The sequence below is a fragment of the Thalassophryne amazonica genome, chromosome 19 (genome assembly GCF_902500255.1).
Source record: "Thalassophryne amazonica chromosome 19, fThaAma1.1, whole genome shotgun sequence".
Classification (NCBI taxonomy): domain Eukaryota; kingdom Metazoa; phylum Chordata; class Actinopteri; order Batrachoidiformes; family Batrachoididae; genus Thalassophryne; species Thalassophryne amazonica.
The window spans coordinates 51,460,272-51,479,248 of record NC_047121.1 but is presented as its reverse complement, the minus strand read 5'-3'; the positions used below and the strand labels follow the sequence as shown (position 1 = coordinate 51,479,248).

Genomic DNA, 18,977 nt, shown 5'->3' with positions numbered 1-18,977 from the left:
ACAAACCCAGTATAAGAGGCAAGGAGCCGTGAACTTTGCTCCCAAAGCGCTGTAGCCCAAGCGCGTGCCTTACCTCGAAGCAAATTAATCACGTAAGCCACCTTACTGGCGTCAGACGCGTACATCACGGGACGCTGTGCAAAGACGAGCAAACACTGCATAAGAAAGTCCGCGCACGTCTCCACACAACCTCCGTACGGCTCTGGGGGGCTTATGTATGCTTCAGGGGATGGTGGGGGGGGTTGTTGAATGACCAGTGGAATGTCTGTATTCGGCACCGGGTCGGCAGGAGGAGGAGCTGCAGCAGCGCCCTGAGCGCGCGCTTCCACCTGCGCGGTGAGAGCCTCCATCCTGCGATTAAGGATGATGTTTTGCTTGGTCATCAGGTCCATCCGAGCGGTAAAGGTCGTGAGGATGTGCTGCAACTCACCAATCACGCCTCCAGCCGACGCCTGTGCACCCTGCTCATCCATAGGCTGTCCAACAGATGGTTGACGCCCCTTGGGATCCATGACAATGGCCGAGATATCCTGTTGGGGAAAGTGTAGTGACACGGGCCCACAACAGGGGGTGCAAATGAACGGTCAATAGATGAGCCAAAAGGTAACAATTTAATGTTGTGAATGTGCACAACGATTATACAGACAATCACAGAATCTGATAGCAGTCAATACACAAAGGTGACGTGTGGGGCAGGCTCGAGGATAGAAGACGTCTGTTCCGAGAAGAGTCTTAACCACACGATTTCCACCGCCACCGAACCTGGTGAATACTGGAGCCGCCAAGTCCCGAATTCCCAGGTGATCACCGTCCCCGACTGTCGGATCTGGTACTGCTGGTGAGGAGCACAAACAGTGAGATGTGGGTGTGTGCACACCCAGTAACAAAAACAGTCAGAAGGTGGAAAGTCACCTCCACCTGTAATCACACACTCGTGCAGCTCCTGTTAAATCACTTATCTGGTTGGAGTGTGAAGCGACGCCGTCGCTGATCACACTTTACGCCAATCCACAGATAATGAAACGCCACAGGAATACGGCTGCAAAGAAGTTCAGGTTATTACTCAATGATTTAAGTCAGCAGAGAAAAGTACCTTCACAGGTAGATGATATCTCGGCAACGAGCTGGAGATGACGTCCGGTCTTTATGGCGTGAGATGATGTAGTGTAGATGGGTGACAGCTGTCAAGAGATAATGAATGACAGCTGTCACCCCCGGCTGTGTCCGTGGCGGCAGCGCCCTCTCGTGCCTGAAGCCCGCACTTCAGGCAGGGCGCCCTCTGATGGTGGGCCAGCAGTACCTCCTCTTCTGGCGGCCCACACAACAACAAGTCTGAAATAAATATTACTAAATGCCTGATTTTTTGGTATATAAGTCACAGGACCTCCCAAACTAGTTTAAAAAAAAAACAACTTTGATTCTGGAAAATATGGTACTCAAAACTATGCACATTTCTTGTTGGTGGAGGTTCCCCCCCAACACTAAACTTTTAAAACTGTTGATGAAGGTTCCCAGTCATCCAGGTTGGAGATAGCTTGAAGTTTGCTCTGCATCAACTCGACTTCTTGCTGGTCTTTCAGACATTTGGATGCGCATCCAAGTAGCTTCTTCACTTTTTATAAACTGAAGAAATCTTGAAGTTTGTCATAAAGGCCAACAAAAAGTAGCAATTACTTTAGAATAGCTTTTGAAAAGAGTCAAAGCTGTTTTTGTATCTGAATTTGTTCTGCTTGGTTTTATAGGGGGAAATCTCCAAGCACTACTGGAAAATGGTCCCCGCCTGAGAATTATAAAAAGTATGTACTGTATAGGATTTATTTTGTGAAGACGGCACTATAAATATATAAAAGAATATAAAAGAATACATTCCTCAGACGGGTGGCAGCACTTGAGGCCAAACATCAGATGACCCCGTCTGTACTGCATGGAGGAGGTAAAAGCCCTCACGTAGGACTCAGTAAAGATCAGACCATCGCTGAAAGGCTTGAACAGCTGAAAAAGGACACAGTACCAAGTAAGATGATCACAATCTGGGAAGTTGGTGTTTTTCTGTTTTTAAAAATGTTATAATTTTGTGACATCTATGACTTTTGACCTCATCTTCAGAGTCTGTCCCATCTGAGAAGGAGATTGAATCTCGCCTCGCTGCTTTGAAAGCTCCAAGCCGCTCAGTGCCTTCAACTCAGGAGATGGAGGATCGTCTGTCAGCATTACAGGGTCAACCTCCACGTTCTCGAGCTCCTCCACTTGTGAGCCCGTCCCCCGTCCCCTTACCCTCGACTTTCTCCTAAGTGTTTTAAATGACTCTGTTGCCATGCAGCAGTGTCTTCAGGCGCAGCAGGTCCATGACGGTTGTTCATATACAGACTGAATACATGTGAAAAGTTTAAGTATCTTTGTGTGATGGAACTAATGTATAATCAGAGATTGATTGTACTTGTGTGAACTTGTTTCAGACAAAAATCTTTTTAAATTTCATATTTTTGCTTCTAATTTGGAGATGAAGATTTGTCGACACAAGATTAGTCATCGCTCTTAAGATTTGATGCTCCGATTTTGCCACTCGGCCCAAACGCACTTTGATAGCAGGGTTTTGTGTACCTGTCTGGCTGTCTGTCCCATATTGTTGCTGCAAAATTTTCTGGGAGGAAAAATGAAGCTGCAGCTTCCAGCTTCATGTGGAAACCACTTTGGATAAATTAGGACCTGCGTACGGATCGAGGCCGTGCTCCTGGACTGGACCTACTGCTAAAATAGTTGAAAATTCAACAAAGTGCAAATAGAATCCTGAATTATTTTAAGGACTTTTAGTATAACAGTAAGTTGCCCATAAAGATAAAGGACAAAAGTGTAAATTGATTTTTACCTGAGGCCAAAATGTGACCATCAGGTATTGAGAAGGGTTTGCATCTGTCCGTCTGTCTGTGCTCGGCATGAGTCCAGTCCTGTTACTGCCAGAGTCTTCAGATTCACAGGGAACATTCTTGAGACACAGACCTTGGACAAGTTCATAGATGGCTAACCTTGACCTATTGTAAGAGGTCAAAAGGTCACATTCTGTTTCCTATTTTTATGCTCATACAGCCGAGGGTATTTGAGCAGTGTGTTATATTTGATATTATTTTCACCAGACGTTAACCTCTCAGATGAATAAACGGTGGACACCACGTTGCACATTTGAGCATCTTTTGTCATCATCTATTGGCCGATGTGAGAATTTCTTGGTTTCAACTACATTTCCTACTTAAACCGAAAAATTCAGTAAAAAAAAGCCATTCATAAATGTTCTAAATGCATCATTTTTTTGGCACGCAGAGCTTTGACCGCTCACTATTAATGTATGAAAATTTTGATTTTGAGAGTTTTTTTACACTGAGTTGTAAGTTACAAAAGTTTGCCGGAAGGATGGAATTTCTCCTGAAGAGCACAGTTTACAGTTGTAAACAGCAAAATGTGTCTTTATTTTTTGCCATCAGTCTCTGCCTGGGTCTTGTTTGCAGAAGTGCACATTTCTGCAGGTGTTGTACTAAACTGCAAACTGACTTTTCAAATCACAGCACATGTGATGGAGACAAGATTCAGCAGTCTGCAGTTGCACTCATTTGCAGTACAGCAGTCACTCCTAATCTTAAAGTATTTGAGGTCTTTTAGAAGAAGATTAATACTTTGCTGTAATTATTTACAGATGTATGTTTGGTCGTGTTCAGGTCCACCAGCCTCCAGATAACAGGACTCAGACGGAGCAAGTTGATAGTCTCTTAACGCAGATGACAGAGGAGGTTGCCATCGACAACCAGCAACCAAACCCTGAATACAGTAAGAGTTCTCACACATTCAGTTATTAATTATTGTGGTATTGTGCTCAGCCACATTCAGTCCATGATGATTTTTAATTTTTTGTTAACATTTTGAATGTTTTTGTGTGGTTTGCATTTGAATTTTTTTATGACTTTCAAATTTCCTTTTTAGTTACACTGTTGTACACATGCACACACACACACACACACACACACACACACACACACACACACACACACACACACACACACACACACACACACACACACACACAACACACACACACACACACACACACACACACACACACACACACGGCCACTTTCTTAGGTACACATGTTCAATTGCTTGTTAACACTAATAGCTAATCAGCCAATCACATGGCAGCCACTCATTGCATTTAATCATGTAGGTGTGGTGAAAACCATTTGCTGAAGTTCACACTAAGAATCAGAATGAGGGAGAAAGAGGATCTAAGTGACTTTGAAGGTGGCGTAGTTGTTGGTGCCGGACGGGCTGCTCTGAGTGTTTTGGAAACTGCTGCTCTACTGAGATTTTAGCACACAACCATCTCTAGAGTTTACAGAGAATGAACAGAAGAAGAGAAGATATCCAGTGAGCAGATACTTTGTTGAGGTCAGAGGATGATGGATAGACTGGTTGAACAGGCGACTGCATGATGCCGTCATGTCAGTATGGACCAATATCTCAGGACTGTTTCCAACACCTTGTTGAATCTATGCCACAAAGAATTAAGGCAGTTCTGAAGGCAAAAGGGGGCCCAACCTGGTACTATCAAGGTGTACCTAATAAAGTGGCTTGTGAGTGTAAGTGTATTTTATTGTAATTTTATTTTTAAAGCACTTTGTATGTTTAACTGGAAAGTGCTATATTGATTAACTCTTGGGGAAGATTGGTCAAAGGTGAAAGTCTTCTAAACTACTGCACAAAAATCAAATTTTCCAGAATAATTCTGTAACCAACAGGGCTCGCTCCTGTTTATCTGCTCAGCATTTGTCATGTTGTAAAACATCATTTGACTTCACTATAATCCAGCAAACACATTGATTACGTGTGTGTGCAGGGAATGCGTCACCCCTCTGATGCCTTTTGTTAATGACACAGTTATGATTAAGTTTTGAGTGGATTTGACACTTTGTGTGTGTTTTTTTTTTTTTTTTTTTTAGGTGGCTGTATTAGTGACCTCAACAGGCCAGAGAGAGGAACCATGGAGGAGAATTTAGATAATCACCAGGAGGAGGCCATACATTTGGAGGCTGAGAAGTCTCGTCTCCTGGAGGAGGCCATGGAGGAGTTGAAGAAGGAGGAACACAATCAAGATGAGATCCTGCACATGGCAAAGAAGCTGGCCCAGCTGAAAGGCCTCAACCCAGACAAAGGTACTTCAGTCTGCTTTGTGCCCAAGTGATCTGTGTGTGAAAGGTTCTGGATCAGAATCAGAGATGAAGGTCAATCTTTAAAATGTCAGAGTGTTTTGAGTAATTCTACAATCTGGGTCCAGATCTAGCTGAAGGTCAAGGACGACTGAGCCTCAGTTTCTGCTTCATGCAAAGTCAGTCAAAGAATATTTTTTGATTCCTGGATGGTCACATAGGAACATTATTGTTTTCTTTACTAAAAAAGTATCTAAAACTTGAATTTAGACTCATCAGGTCCTGGTAATCCTACAGTGTGTGAAAGTATCAGGTTAATTAGAGAGAGAGAGTTTGGACCAATGCACAGTTTTTTAATTTAAAAAGACAGAAGAAAAAGAAGCAGTCATGCTTTAATTCATTCAGTGTGACCTGTAAGGTGTCTGGTTGACCTTCACACCTTCACCCCAGGATGTCAGAAAATGTGATGAAGAGCAGGAGTTCTGCTGGTTTCCAGAAGTAATCTGTGTGCCCCTGTGTTTGTGGTCTCACATTCAGTTACTGTGGCAGAGTTCCAGCACCGTAGCAGCGAGGACGAGACTGAGGAAGAAGCTGTGAGCAGAGTCTTAAAACAGGTCTGAGTCTTAAGGCAAAAACAAACTCTATTAATTCATCTCCAGTGCTGTTGTGGAGAAACCAGTTTGAGTTGTGATACCTTGTAGTTGACACACCTTTAAAGATCTCAGGGAGTGAATTCAGTCTGCGTGCAACAACCACAAAGTCCTGATCTGGTGTCATTTGTGAGATTCCTTTCTTGGTGTGTTTTTCGTTGCAGCTCTCAGAGGAGGCTGCGTTGGATGAGGCCAGTGGCTACAACATCCCCTTCGAGCACAGTGCACGAAAGAATGTGCAGAAGACAACGAACACAAAGAAGCCTGTAATAACCCACAGCTCGCCACAGATTCTGCTTCGTGCACATTAACTCTCTGTGATGCTATCTCATCTGATTGTATGTGGGCTTCATGTTGGATCAATTCTGTTGAAGTTGAATTACTTTATCTTTGGCAAGCACACCATCCTGTGATCATGTGTCATCCATGACTTTGAGTTTAACCTTTTAAGGTGACCCAAAGCCAAAGATCATGTGGCCAACATTAAGTGATACACCACTTCAGTGTACTGTTCATTCTTACCCGTAACCCGAACCCTTTATATATATATACGAGTATATATATATATATGTATATATATATATATATGTATATATATATATATATGTATATATATATATATATATGTATATATATATGTATATATATATATATATGTATATATATATATATATATATGTATATATATATATATGTATATATATATATATATGTATATATATATATATATGTATATATATATATATATGTATATATCCACAATCAGGAATCAAACACATAGCTCAGTGGTACACAGCAGCTAACGTCTGAAGACACTGATCAAAAACAAGAAATCACCAGCATCTAAAAGCTGCTGATATCAAGTACGGTCTTGTTGTGATTGAGGCATTGGATCTGTTCCTAAAGAAGAGACCTAATTTGACTTTCAGCGTGGAGATGAGGTTTTCAGTGTGTGGTGTTTTGGAAGACAGATTCTGGTCAATGATGATACCTAAGTACCTGTACGAGGTGACTATTTCAATTTCAACCCCCTTGAATGGTTGAGATCTTAGGAAGATTAGATGATCGTTCTTTGCCATTTAACAACTACATTCATTTATATTTTCCTTCTACCAAGTTTGGTACAAATGGGATCAAACCTCCGAGTTTTTTTGTTCACAGGCACACATCATTCCATTTACAACCCCTGGCAAAAATTATGGAATCACCGGCCTCGGAGGATGTTCATTCAGTTGTTTAATTTTGTAGAAAAAAAGCAGATCACAGACATGACACAAAACTAAAGTAATTTCAAATGGCAACTTTCTGGCTTTAAGAAACACTATAAGAAATCAAGAAAAAAAGATTGTGGCAGTCAGTAACAGTTACTTTTTTAGACCAAGCAGAGGAAAAAAATATGGACTCACTCAATTCTGAGGAATAAATTATGGAATCACCCTGTAAATTTTCATCCCCAAAACTAACACCTGCATCAAATCACATCTGCTTGTTAGTCTGCATCTAAAAAGGAGTGATCTCACCTTGGAGAGCTGTTGCACCAAGTGGACTGACATGAATCATGGCTCCAACATGAGAGATGTCAGTTGAAACAAAGGAGAGGATTATCAAACTCTTAAAAGAGGGTAAATCATCACGCAATGTTGCAAAAGATGTTGGTTGTTCACAGTCAGCTGTGTCTAAACTCTGGACCAAATACAAACAACATGGGAAGGTTGTTAAAGGCAAACATACTGGTAGACCAAGGAAGACATCAAAGCGTCAAGACAGAAAACTTAAAGCAATATGTCTCAAAAATCGAAATGCACAACAAAACAAATGAGGAACGAATGGGAGGAAACTGGAGTCAACGTCTGTGACCGAACTGTAAGAAACTGCCTAAAGGAAATGGGATTTACATACAGAAAAGCTAAACGAAAGGCATCATTAACGCCTAAACAGAAAAAAACAAGGTTACAATGGGCTAAGGAAAAGCAATTGTGGACTGTGGATGACTGGATGAAAGTCATATTCAGTGATGAATCTCAAATCTGCATTGGGCAAGGTGATGATGCTGGAACTTTTGTTTGGTGCCGTTCCAGTGAGATTTATAAAGATGACTGCCTGAAGACAACATGTAAATTTCCACAGTCATTGATGATATGGGGCTGCATGTCATGTAAAGGCACTGGGGAGATGGCTGTCATTACATCATCAATAAATGCACAAGTTTACGTTGATATTTTGGACACTTTTCTGATGTTTAAGGATGATGAAATCATTTTTCAAGAAGATAATGCATCTTACCATAGAGCAAAAACTGTGAAAACATTCCTTGCAAAAAGACACATAGGGTCAATTTCATGACATAGGGTTAATGTCAACGAGCAGATGTGATTTGATGCAGGTGTTAGTTTTGGGGATGGAAATTTACAGGGTGATTCCATAATTTATTCCTCAGAATTGAGTGAGTCCATATTTTTTTCCTCTGCTTGGTCTAAAAAAGTAACCGTTACTGACTGCCACAATCTTTTTTTCTTGATTTCTTATAGTGTTTCTTAAAGCCAGAAAGTTGCCATTTGAAATGACTTTAGTTTTGTGTCATGTCTATGATCTGCTTTTTTTCTACAAAATTAAACAACAGAATGAACATCCTCCGAGGCCGGTGATTCCATAATTTTTGCCAGCGGTTGTACATGCCTCATACAGTAGTGTTCAGAATAATAGTAGTGCGATGTGACTAAAAAGATTAATCCAGGTTTTGAGTATATTTCTTATTGTTACATGGGAAACAAGGTACCAGTAGATTCAGTAGATTCTCACAAATCCAACAAGACCAAGCATTCATGATATTCACACTCTTAAGGCTATGAAATTGGGCTATTAGTTAAAAAAAAAAGTAGAAAAGGGGGTGTTCACAATAATAGTAGTGTGGCATTCAGTCAGTGAGTTCGTCAATTTTGTGTAACAAACAGGTGTGAATCAGGTGTCCCCTATTTAAGGATGAAGCCAGCACCTGTTGAACATGCTTTTCTCTTTGAAATCCTGAGGACAATGCGACGTTCAAGACATTGTTCAGAACAGCGTAGTTTGATTAAAAAGTTGATTGGAGAGGGGAAAACGTATATGCAGGTGCAAAAAATTATAGGCTGTTCATCTACAATGATCTCCAATGCTTTAAAATGGACAAAAAAAAAACAGACGCGTGGAAGAAAATGGAAAACAACTATCAAAATGGATAGAAGAATAACCAGAATGGCAAAGGCTCACCCATTGATCAGCTCTAGGATGATCAAAGACACTCTGGAGTTACCTGTAAGTGCTGTGACAGTTAGAAGACGCCTGTGTGAAGCTAATTTATTTGCAAGAATCCCCCGCAAAGTCCCTCTGTTAAATAAAAGACGTGCAGAAGAGGTTACAATTTGCCAAAGAGCACATCAACTGACCTAAAGAGAATTGGAGGAATATTTTGTGGACTGAAGAGAGTAAAATTGTTCTTTTTGGGTCCAAGGGCCGCAGACAGTTTGTGAGACGACCCCCAAACTCTGAATTCAAGCCACAGTTCACAGTGAAGACAGTGAAGCATGGTGGTGCAAGCATCATGATATGGGCATGTTTCTCCTACTATGGTGTTGGGCCTATATATCGCATACCAGGTATCATGGATCAGTTTGAATATGTCAAAATACTTGAAGAGGTCATGTTGCCTTATGCTGAAGAGGTCATGCCCTTGAAATGGGTGTTTCAACAAGACAATGACCCCAAGCGCATGAGTAAACCAGCAAAATCTTGGTTCCAAACCAACAAAATTAATGCCTCGTAGATGTGAAGAAATCATGAAAAACTGTGGTTATACAACTAAATACTAGTTTAGTGATTCACAGGATTACTAAAAAAGCAGTTTGAACATAATAGTTTTGCGTTTGTAGTGTCAACAGCAGATGCTATTATTGTGAAAACCCCCTTTTCTACTTTTTTTTTTACTAATAGCCCAATTTCATAGCCTTAAGAGTGTGCATATTATGAATGCTTGGTCTTGTTGGATTTGTGAGAATCTACTGAATCTACTGGTACCTTGTTTCCCATGTAACAATAAGAAATATACTCAAAACCTGGATTAATCTTTTTAGTCACATATCACTACTATTATTCTGAACACTAGTGTATGAGTATAACGAGCATCAGAGTCGTCCTGGAAGTTTGGATGTAGAATAACACAAATGTAGCATTTTGTAGCCCTGTTGTTCCGATGTAAACTCTTCATCTGCCCTGATTAGAGGGTTTCATGAATAAATTCCTCTGCCAACCCGTGCTATTTGCTTGAAGGGTGGCTCTATGTATCGTAAGGCAGAATCAAAAACCTGTAGGTACTTGGTGATGTCATAAATGAGAAAATTTATAATCTTTGGTTAAAATGTTCATGCTCTTCTGGAGCCGCCTAAGATGTTCTACTAATCAACGAACACCTTCACAACACAGCAGATTCCTCTTCTGGTACCACCAACTTTCTGTCTTCTTGTGGTGTGTTTTAAAGGCGCTAGCTCCAGCACCAAAAAATAGAGTTTCACATTCTGCCAGAGAAGAGCTTCCATCAGACAGTGATGAAGATGAACTTCCGTGGTGCTGCATCTGCAACAGAGACGCCACCATCCGCTGTCACACCTGTGAAGGAGACCTCTACTGCAACCGCTGCTTCAGGTATAACAGCCTTCACATCCTTTCACATCAGTGAGAATCGTGTTTTCTTAAAGCGTGCATGAAAGCCGAGCCCGCAGACGGAGGCCTGTGATTTGGCGTGTGCACCGCGACCCAGATACACCGCAGAGGACAGGCTGTTAAACAGCATGAACATAAAATATTCATGGCGATGAACTATCCATGCGCTCTCCATTCTCTTCCCAGGGAAGGCCACGATAAGTACGACAGGATGGAGCATCGCACAGCAACATACACAGCGCCCAAGAAGAGGAGGAAGTCGTGATAGTGAGAAGTTACCGAGCTGTAGGTGTTGGTCACAATCACCGTCAGACGTCACGGGTCAACTTTAGGTGACCGTTAAGAACATTCTAACACTGATTTGTGTTCAGACACAAACACAGATTAAGTTTCTCTGTTTCAAAGAGATCAGCCGCACCTGGTGGTGAGCGGCGCTTTGGAATTTAGCACATTGATGGTCCGGGGACGTGGCGCATGTCTGTATTTACAGTCTGTAGTACAGACACAACACAGGACTCTGCACATCGTTTCAGCGTCGCCATTGCATGTGTGCAATTCTTACATCACAGGACTTCACCATGTGGCATAATGAAGTTAAGGGTGCACGTTTAACGAAATTAAGGGTGCACATTTAACTAAATTAAGGATGCACGTTTAACTAAATTAAGGGTGCACGTCTAACTAAATTAAGGGTGCACGTCTAACTAAATTAAGGGTGCACGTCTAACTAAATTAAGCGTGCACGTTTAACTCAATTAAGCGTGCACGTTTAACTCTAAGCATGCACATTTACATTGCCAACTGATGAGGCTCAAAATCTGCTTTCATTTGTTTATGACTAACCAACGTAAAATGTTGAATACTTTGAATTTACTCAAATAAAGGATCGTGGTAGTGCGAGTGTGTGCCGTGCACCGCCTCCTTCACTGCACTGCTTCAGTAACATTTTCAGCTGAAGTTAAAAAAAAACAGCAGGCAGCTCCCTCACAGCTTGTCTGGTTTTTGGTGGCCAAAAACTAGTTTGTGAAAATGGATCCCAGAGTGGATAAATCAGAGAACGCTGGATTCACGTCACCATGTGGATAACCAATACAGAATATTTATGAAATGATGATGTCGTAGCCCTGCCTTTGTAACCTCATAATTAGTGACTTGATGTTGTTGTTAATAGTGTAACTATTAACTTTTTTTTGTCTTGGTGAATCATTAATGGGGTTTACTTTCAGTGCAAGCAGAAAGCTGAAGAGGTGACTGATGGCTGTGATGAGCACTGAATAAATGGAAAATAATTGCAAAAGGACTTTCAGCTTTTATAATAAGTTATTTTTGTTCTTGTTGGTGGCCTCCTTCAGCTCAGGCTGAGAAACGCACCCGGAGCACTGTGTTATAACACAGTGGGACTTCTTTAAAAACGCTGCATTTATTCACAAGCAATTTCCGCCATAAGGAATTAAAGTATTTCCAGAAGACATCTTCCAAAACAAGGGTGTCTCTTCCACGGGCTGCTGAAAGGACAAAACTGGTCAGATTAAAAGACTTGATTTACTCAGTTTGCCGCTTTGAAATGTTCTAGCCTTCTGCTGCTACATTAATGAGCGTCCTACACCGGTTATGTGCATGCTCTCCTCATCGTCTCTGTTTTTTTGTGGAAGCATTATAGTGGATATGGAAAAGGTGATCTTAAGATATTGATATATGGCAGTATTATATATTGCTATGGGCAAAAAAATATTCCCAATATTGTGCAGCCTTAGTCAACTCTTGAACAAATGATGAAAAGTGTGTATTGCTTCTTGCAGATCATAAAATAAACACGTATGTAATGATACACAGCTCCTCTTTTTCCTCTTCAGACGTGTACCAGTACGTTAGTGTTACAGTAAAAAAAAAAAAAAATCTAATGTGACGACACTAAAGTCACAACTTCTTGGTGAAATGCTCATAAATGACCAAACAAAGCCAGTTTAGAGTAGCGGAATGTTCTGCAGTGGAGTGTTGTAGGACTGTGGGAAGAGGTCTGGAGTGGAGGAGATAATGGAGAAAGTGTGCATTTGGTGAAAGAAGCACCAGATTGCTGCGATATCACTTAACATAACTGATTGGTTAAAAATCACTTTTTGCAAAGAAATGCTCCTATTTGATTGATGTCAAATTACATTTAGTTCTATTTTGTTTGGTATTTATGGTATTTATTATGTTTTCTTTTGCTTATGTGCCAAATTAGATTGACATTTATTATATTTGGTATTTATGGTTTCCATCCAGCATGTTTGTAATGTGTTTATCTCTTGAAACTACTGCATGTAGGCCTATTAAAAGGTGTCTAGTGTTGAATATATTGTTTTGTTTTTTAAATATCTGCAGTCAACACAGTCAAATATCAGTTTATGCCACTAAGAAAATTATATTGTTGGAACATGAAAAATTTGATCTGGCATGCCTGAAAACCTACAATTTCACACCAAGATCACGCAAATCAAATAAGTAAACACTTTTTTGTGAGGAAAAAATAGTTTTGGGGTCGATGGCCGGCCATCTTGAATTTCGATACCATGTTGGATTTCAGCGATGCTGCAAAACAGATCCATTGTGATGAATAACATACAATTTGGCATGAATATTGCACAAATTAATCAAGTAGAACTGTTTCTCTGCAGACAGTAGCTTTCAGTAGGTCATTTTGGCTGCCATCTTTAATTTTAGAGTGCCCAGTCGGCCAGGTTTTGTTAGTATGGGGTGTCCCAAAAAAAGTACCACAAATATAGTCATAAAAAATCTAAACACTTTTGGATACTGATATCTGTCACATGTCATCTTGAAGCGTATCTCAGGGAAGTTTATCTCTGGTGTTGAGGGGCCCATGTACAAAGGCTGCTTACGCACAAAAACATGGTGTCCGTCCGTCTCCACGCTAACGTTCAGATGCATCAAAAGTTAAATGACCGTGGAAATGTGCTGTGCATCACGCGACAATCCTGGCTGGTGTACGCACGTTTCTACAGCTATTCCTCTGCCAACACATAGAGGTGATGCTGGGAACCATTAATAGTGTGAAAACATGAAGTCATCAGAGTGATGTGCACATCAGAGACACACTGATGAACAACTAACACACCCACATGTTTGCAGTTATATAGATGGACATAAAAATGTGCGAAGTGATGTGTAAAATGGCGCTAACAGTGGGGCGGCACAGCAAAACAAGTAATTCTGTGATAAAAGCATCAGATTTGGCACACATACTCTAAATTATCTAATGTTTATTTTCACATATGGAGACATCCTGGAGCTGACATGAGCTACAGGGGTCAATAAATTACACAGGGATCAAAATTTAGAAATGCTCCAATCATGTTGAAAACTATACCACATTTTTTGTCTAATCATAATCATTCCAAAAATGTATAGTTTGGACCATCTGTGACAGAATGTTCTGGAGTTATGAGGTAAAGACAGCAAAAATGACAAAGGTCAGTTTCAGTTTGTACAGCGGTCAAAAGTTAAAGTTACTCCAATTTTGGTAAAAGGTGATGCAAATTATTGGTTGAAATAAAAGGATCAATAAATGGAATAGTTTTGACTGTGTTGAATGCTTGGTCTCCAAAGTAAAGGTCAAACAAGGTCAACATGTATTGGATTCTATGACATGTGGCATATGTTACCCCGTAACATAACTAAGCATGACAAATGGTGCAAACTAGTCCTTTTTAAAAACCCAATTAACTCAACCAACAATTTGCCTCATTTTTTACCAAAATTGGAGCAACTTTACCTTTTAACCCCTGTACAAACTGAAACTGACCTTTGTCATTTTTGCTGTCTTTACCTCATAACTCCAGAACATTCTGTCACAGATGTTCCAAACTATACATTTTTGGAATCGTTATGATCAGACAAATAATGTGTATTTTTCAACGTGATTTTTCAACATGATTGGAGCATTTTTAAATTTTGACCCCTGTGTAATTCTTCAGTTGACCCCTGCATGTAAATTCAAAATTTAACATTAACATTTGGTCCTTCAGCACTGCAGAAGGACCAAAGCATCCTTATCCTGCCAGCTGATAAAGGCAGATGCACGGTGGTCCTACACATCAGACTATGAGGCCAAGATCAACAACTTGCTCAGTGACACCAATACATACGAGCATCTGAAGAGAGACCCCATAAGTGGCTATAAGACGAAAATCATTAACTACCTCCAACACAAGGAGAAAGAGGGACTCATCGACAGGCAGGCATACTACAGACTGTACCCTGGGGACGCCACTCCATGCATCTATGGGCTGCCCAAAATCCACAAACTGGACGTGCCACTCAGGCCTATTGTACAGTAGTGTTCAGAATAATAGTAGTGCTATGTGACTAAAAAGATTAATCCAGGTTTTGAGTATATTTCTTATTGTTACATGGGAAACAAGGTACCAGTAAATTCTCACAAATCCAACAAGACCAAGCATTCATAATATGCACACTCTTAAGGCTATGAAATTGGGCTATTAGTAAAAAAAGTAGAAAAGGGGGTGTTCACAATAATAGTAGCATCTGCTGTTGACGCTACAAACTCAAAACTATTATGTTCAAACTGCTTTTTTAGCAATCCTGTGTATCACTAAACTAGTATTTAGTTGTATAACCACAGTTTTTTATGATTTCTTCACATCTGTGAGGCATTAATTTTGTTGGTTTGGAACCAAGATTTTGCTTGTTTACTAGTGTGCTTGGGGTCATTGTCTTATTGAAACACCCATTTCAAGGGCATGTCCTCTTCAGCATAAGGCAACATGACCTCTTCAAGTATTTTGACGTATCCAAACTGATCCATGATACCTGGTATGCGACATATAGGCCCAACACCATAGTAGGAGAAACATGCCCATATCATGATGCTTGCACTACCATGCTTCACTGTCTTCACTGTGAACTGTGGCTTGAATTGAGAGTTTGGGGGTCGTCTCACAAACTGTCTGTGGCCCTTGGACCCAAAAAGAACAATTTTACTCTCATCAGTCCACAAAATATTCCTCCATTTCTCTTTATGCCAGTTTATGTGTTCTTTGGCAAATTGTAACCTCTTCTGCACGTCTTTTATTTAACAGAGGGACTTTGCGGCGGATTCTTGCAAATAAATTAACTTCACACAGGCGTCTTCTAACTGTCACAGCACTTACAGGTAACTCCAGACTGTCTTTGATCATCCTGGAGCTGATCAGTGGGTGAGCCTTTGCCATTCTGGTTATTCTTCTATCCATTTTGATGGTTGTTTTCCGTTTTGTTCCACACGTCTCTGTTTTTTTTTGTCTATTTTAAAGCATTGGAGATAATTGTAGATGAACAGCCTATAATTTTTTGCACCTGTGTATAAGTTTTCCCCTCTCCAATCAACTTTTTAATCAAACTACGCTGTTCTTCTGAACAATGTCTTGAACGTCGCATTTTCCTCAGGCTTTCAAAGAGAAAAGCATGTTTAGCAGGTGCTGGCTTCATCCTTACATAGGGGACACCTGATTCACACCTGTTTGTTCCACAAAATTGACAAACTCACTGACTGAATGCCACACTACTATTATTGTGAACACCCCCTTTTCTACTATATTTTTTACTAATAGCCCAATTTCATAGCCTTAAGAGTGTGCATATCATGAATGCTTGGTCTTGTTGGATTTGTGAGAATCTACTGAATCTACTGGTACCTTGTTTCCCATGTAACAATAAGAAATATACTCAAAACCTGGATTAATCTTTTTAGTCACATAGCACTACTATTATTCTGAACACTACTATATGTAGCACAGATTCCATCACTTACAATTTGGCCAAGCACCTCAAGTGGATTTTGGCTCCTCTAGTGGGTAACTCAGACCACCATGTGGAGAACACACAAGATTTCGTGAACAAGATCAAGGACCTGGAGCTGGAGGCAGATGAAACTATGGCGTCATTTGATGTGACATCGTTGTTCACCTGCATCCCCACTGTGGAGGCCATCTCAGCTGTGAGGCAGAGGCTGCTGGAGGATGCATCTCTACTTGAAAGGATCAAACTTACACCAGACCACATCTGCCAACTCTTGGAGATCTGTCTTAACACCACGTATTTCCAGTTTAGGGGGAATTACTACAGGCAGATCCATGGTTGTGCGATGGGGTCTCCGGTATCCCCCATTGTGGCCAATCTGTACATGGAGCGAGTGGAGAAGACAGCCTTGACATCGTTTATGGGCATCCCTCCCAGTCACTGGTTCAGATATGTCATTGACACATGGGTTAAAATCAAGCAACAGGAAGTGGAGGACTTTACAGAGCACATCAACTCGGTGGACTCCAATATCAAGTTCACACGTGAGGTGCCAGAAACAACCATTTAGCCTTCTTGGACTGTGATGTTACGATTGGAGAGAACAGGCAGCGCCAGACAGGGGTTTACAGAAAACCCACTCACACTGACCAATATCTGCTCTTTGGCTCAAACCACCCCCTTGAACACAAGCTCGGGGTGATCAGGACTTTTCAACACAGAGCCCTACAGGTGCCCACAACTACAGAGGGAAGGGCTAAAGAACAACAACATGTCTGGAAAGCCCTCACAGTATGTGGGTACCCATGATGGTCCCTGGATAAAGTGCAGAAGTCCCAAAGAACAAAGAGACCAGATTGACAGGAGATGGAGACAAGAAGAAGAGGAGTGTCTCTCCCTTATTTAGCAGGAGTAGGGGAAAAACTACAGAGTCTCTTCAGACAGCACAAAATCCCAGTTTACTTTAAACCTGTTAACACCTTGAGACAGAAATTAGTTCACCCTAAGGACAGGATACTTAGTTACAAACAGAGGGCACCTTTGGACCTCAATCTGCAGTTCATTTCCACCTTAAAGACACTAACCACACATTTGAGGACAAGGAAGTTAAAATCTTAGCCAGAGAAAAGAAATGGTTTGAGAGAGGAGTGAAGGAAGCTTTGTATGTGAAACAGTTGAAACCCAGCCTTAAGCGGGGAGGGGGTCTGAGACACGCTTTGTCCCCTGTTTGCAATGTGGTACTCAGGTAAAAGCAGTTTCAGTCTTTTGTTCATGGGAATGAGTCATTCACGTCATCAGGAGAGCCATCAGGAGAGGCGTCAGTCCCATTGTTAGGAGGGACAGCTACCCTGTCATTAGGAGGGTGCTAACTAGAGCACAATAGGTGCTAATTAGAGCAATTAGAGTAGCTACTAGCTCTTAGCCGATTTAGCATGGCGGCTTCTCCTGTCTCTCCCGCACTTTTCTGCTCTGGGTGTGAAATGTTTAGTTATTCCTCGGCCTCCTTTAGCATTAATGGTACTTGTAATAAGTGTAGCTTATTCGTAGCTTTGGAGGCCAGGCTGGGCGAATTGGAGACTCGGCTCCGCACCGTGGAAAATTCTACAGCTAGCCAGGCCCCTGTAGTCGGTGCGGACCAAGGTAGCTTAGCCGCCGTTAGTTCCCCCCTGGCAGATCCCGAGCAGCCGGGAAAGCAGGCTGACTGGGTGACTGTGAGGAGGAAGCGTAGCCCTAAACAGAAGCCCCGTGTACACCGCCAACCCGTTCACATCTCTAACCGTTTTTCCCCACTCGACGACACACCCACCGAGGATCAAACTCTGGTTATTGGCGACTCTGTTTTGAGAAATGTGAAGTTAGCGACACCAGCAACCATAGTCAATTGTCTTCCGGGGGCCAGAGCAGGCGTCATTAAAGGAAATTTGAAACTGCTGGCTAAGGCTAAGCGTAAATTTGGTAAGATTGTAATTCACGTCGGCAGTAATGACACCCGGTTACGCCAATCGGAGGTCACTAAAATTAACATTAAATCGGTGTGTAACTTTGCAGAAACAATGTTGGACTCTGTAGTTTTCTCTGGGCCCCTCCCCAATCGGACCGGGAGTGACATGTTTAGCCGCATGTTCTCCTTGAATTGCTGGCTGTCTGAGTGGTGTCCAAAAAATGAGGTGGGCTTCATAGATAATTGGCAAAGCTTCTGGGGAAAACCTGGTCTTGTTAGGAGAGACGGCATCCATCCCACTTTGGATGGAGCAGCTCTCATTTCTAGAAATCTGGCCAATTTTCTTAAATCCTCCAAACCGTGACTATCCAGGGTTGGGACCAGGAAGCAGAGTTGTAGTCTTACACACCTCTCTGCAGCTTCTCTCCCCCTGCCATCCCCTCATTACCCCATCCCCGTAGAGACGGTGCCTGCTCCCAGACCACCAATAACCAGCAAAAATCTATTTAAGCATAAAAATTCAAAAAGAAAAAATAATATAGCACCTTCAACTGCACCACAGACTAAAACAGTTAAATGTGGTCTATTAAACATTAGGTCTCTCTCTTCTAAGTCCCTGTTGGTAAATGATATAATAATTGATCAACATATTGATTTATTCTGCCTAACAGAAACCTGGTTACAGCAGGATGAATATGTTAGTTT

At 41.4% G+C, this 18,977-nt stretch overlaps 1 protein-coding gene across 1 annotated transcript in view; it reads left to right on the top strand.

The window, feature by feature from the left end:
- zfyve19 (zinc finger, FYVE domain containing 19) overlaps positions 1–12,868 on the top strand; it is a 29,446-nt gene extending 16,578 nt beyond the window's left edge. The window contains exons 3-11 of the mRNA XM_034195632.1: positions 1,743–1,796; positions 1,875–2,014; positions 2,107–2,249; positions 3,708–3,816; positions 4,986–5,198; positions 5,730–5,806; positions 6,007–6,108; positions 10,353–10,516; positions 10,721–12,868. Coding sequence (XP_034051523.1) covers positions 1,743–1,796; positions 1,875–2,014; positions 2,107–2,249; positions 3,708–3,816; positions 4,986–5,198; positions 5,730–5,806; positions 6,007–6,108; positions 10,353–10,516; positions 10,721–10,799 — 1,081 coding nt within the window. The 3' untranslated portion in view covers positions 10,800–12,868. The remainder of the gene's footprint in view (positions 1–1,742; positions 1,797–1,874; positions 2,015–2,106; positions 2,250–3,707; positions 3,817–4,985; positions 5,199–5,729; positions 5,807–6,006; positions 6,109–10,352; positions 10,517–10,720) is intronic.
- Positions 12,869–18,977: the final 6,109 nt, after the last annotated feature.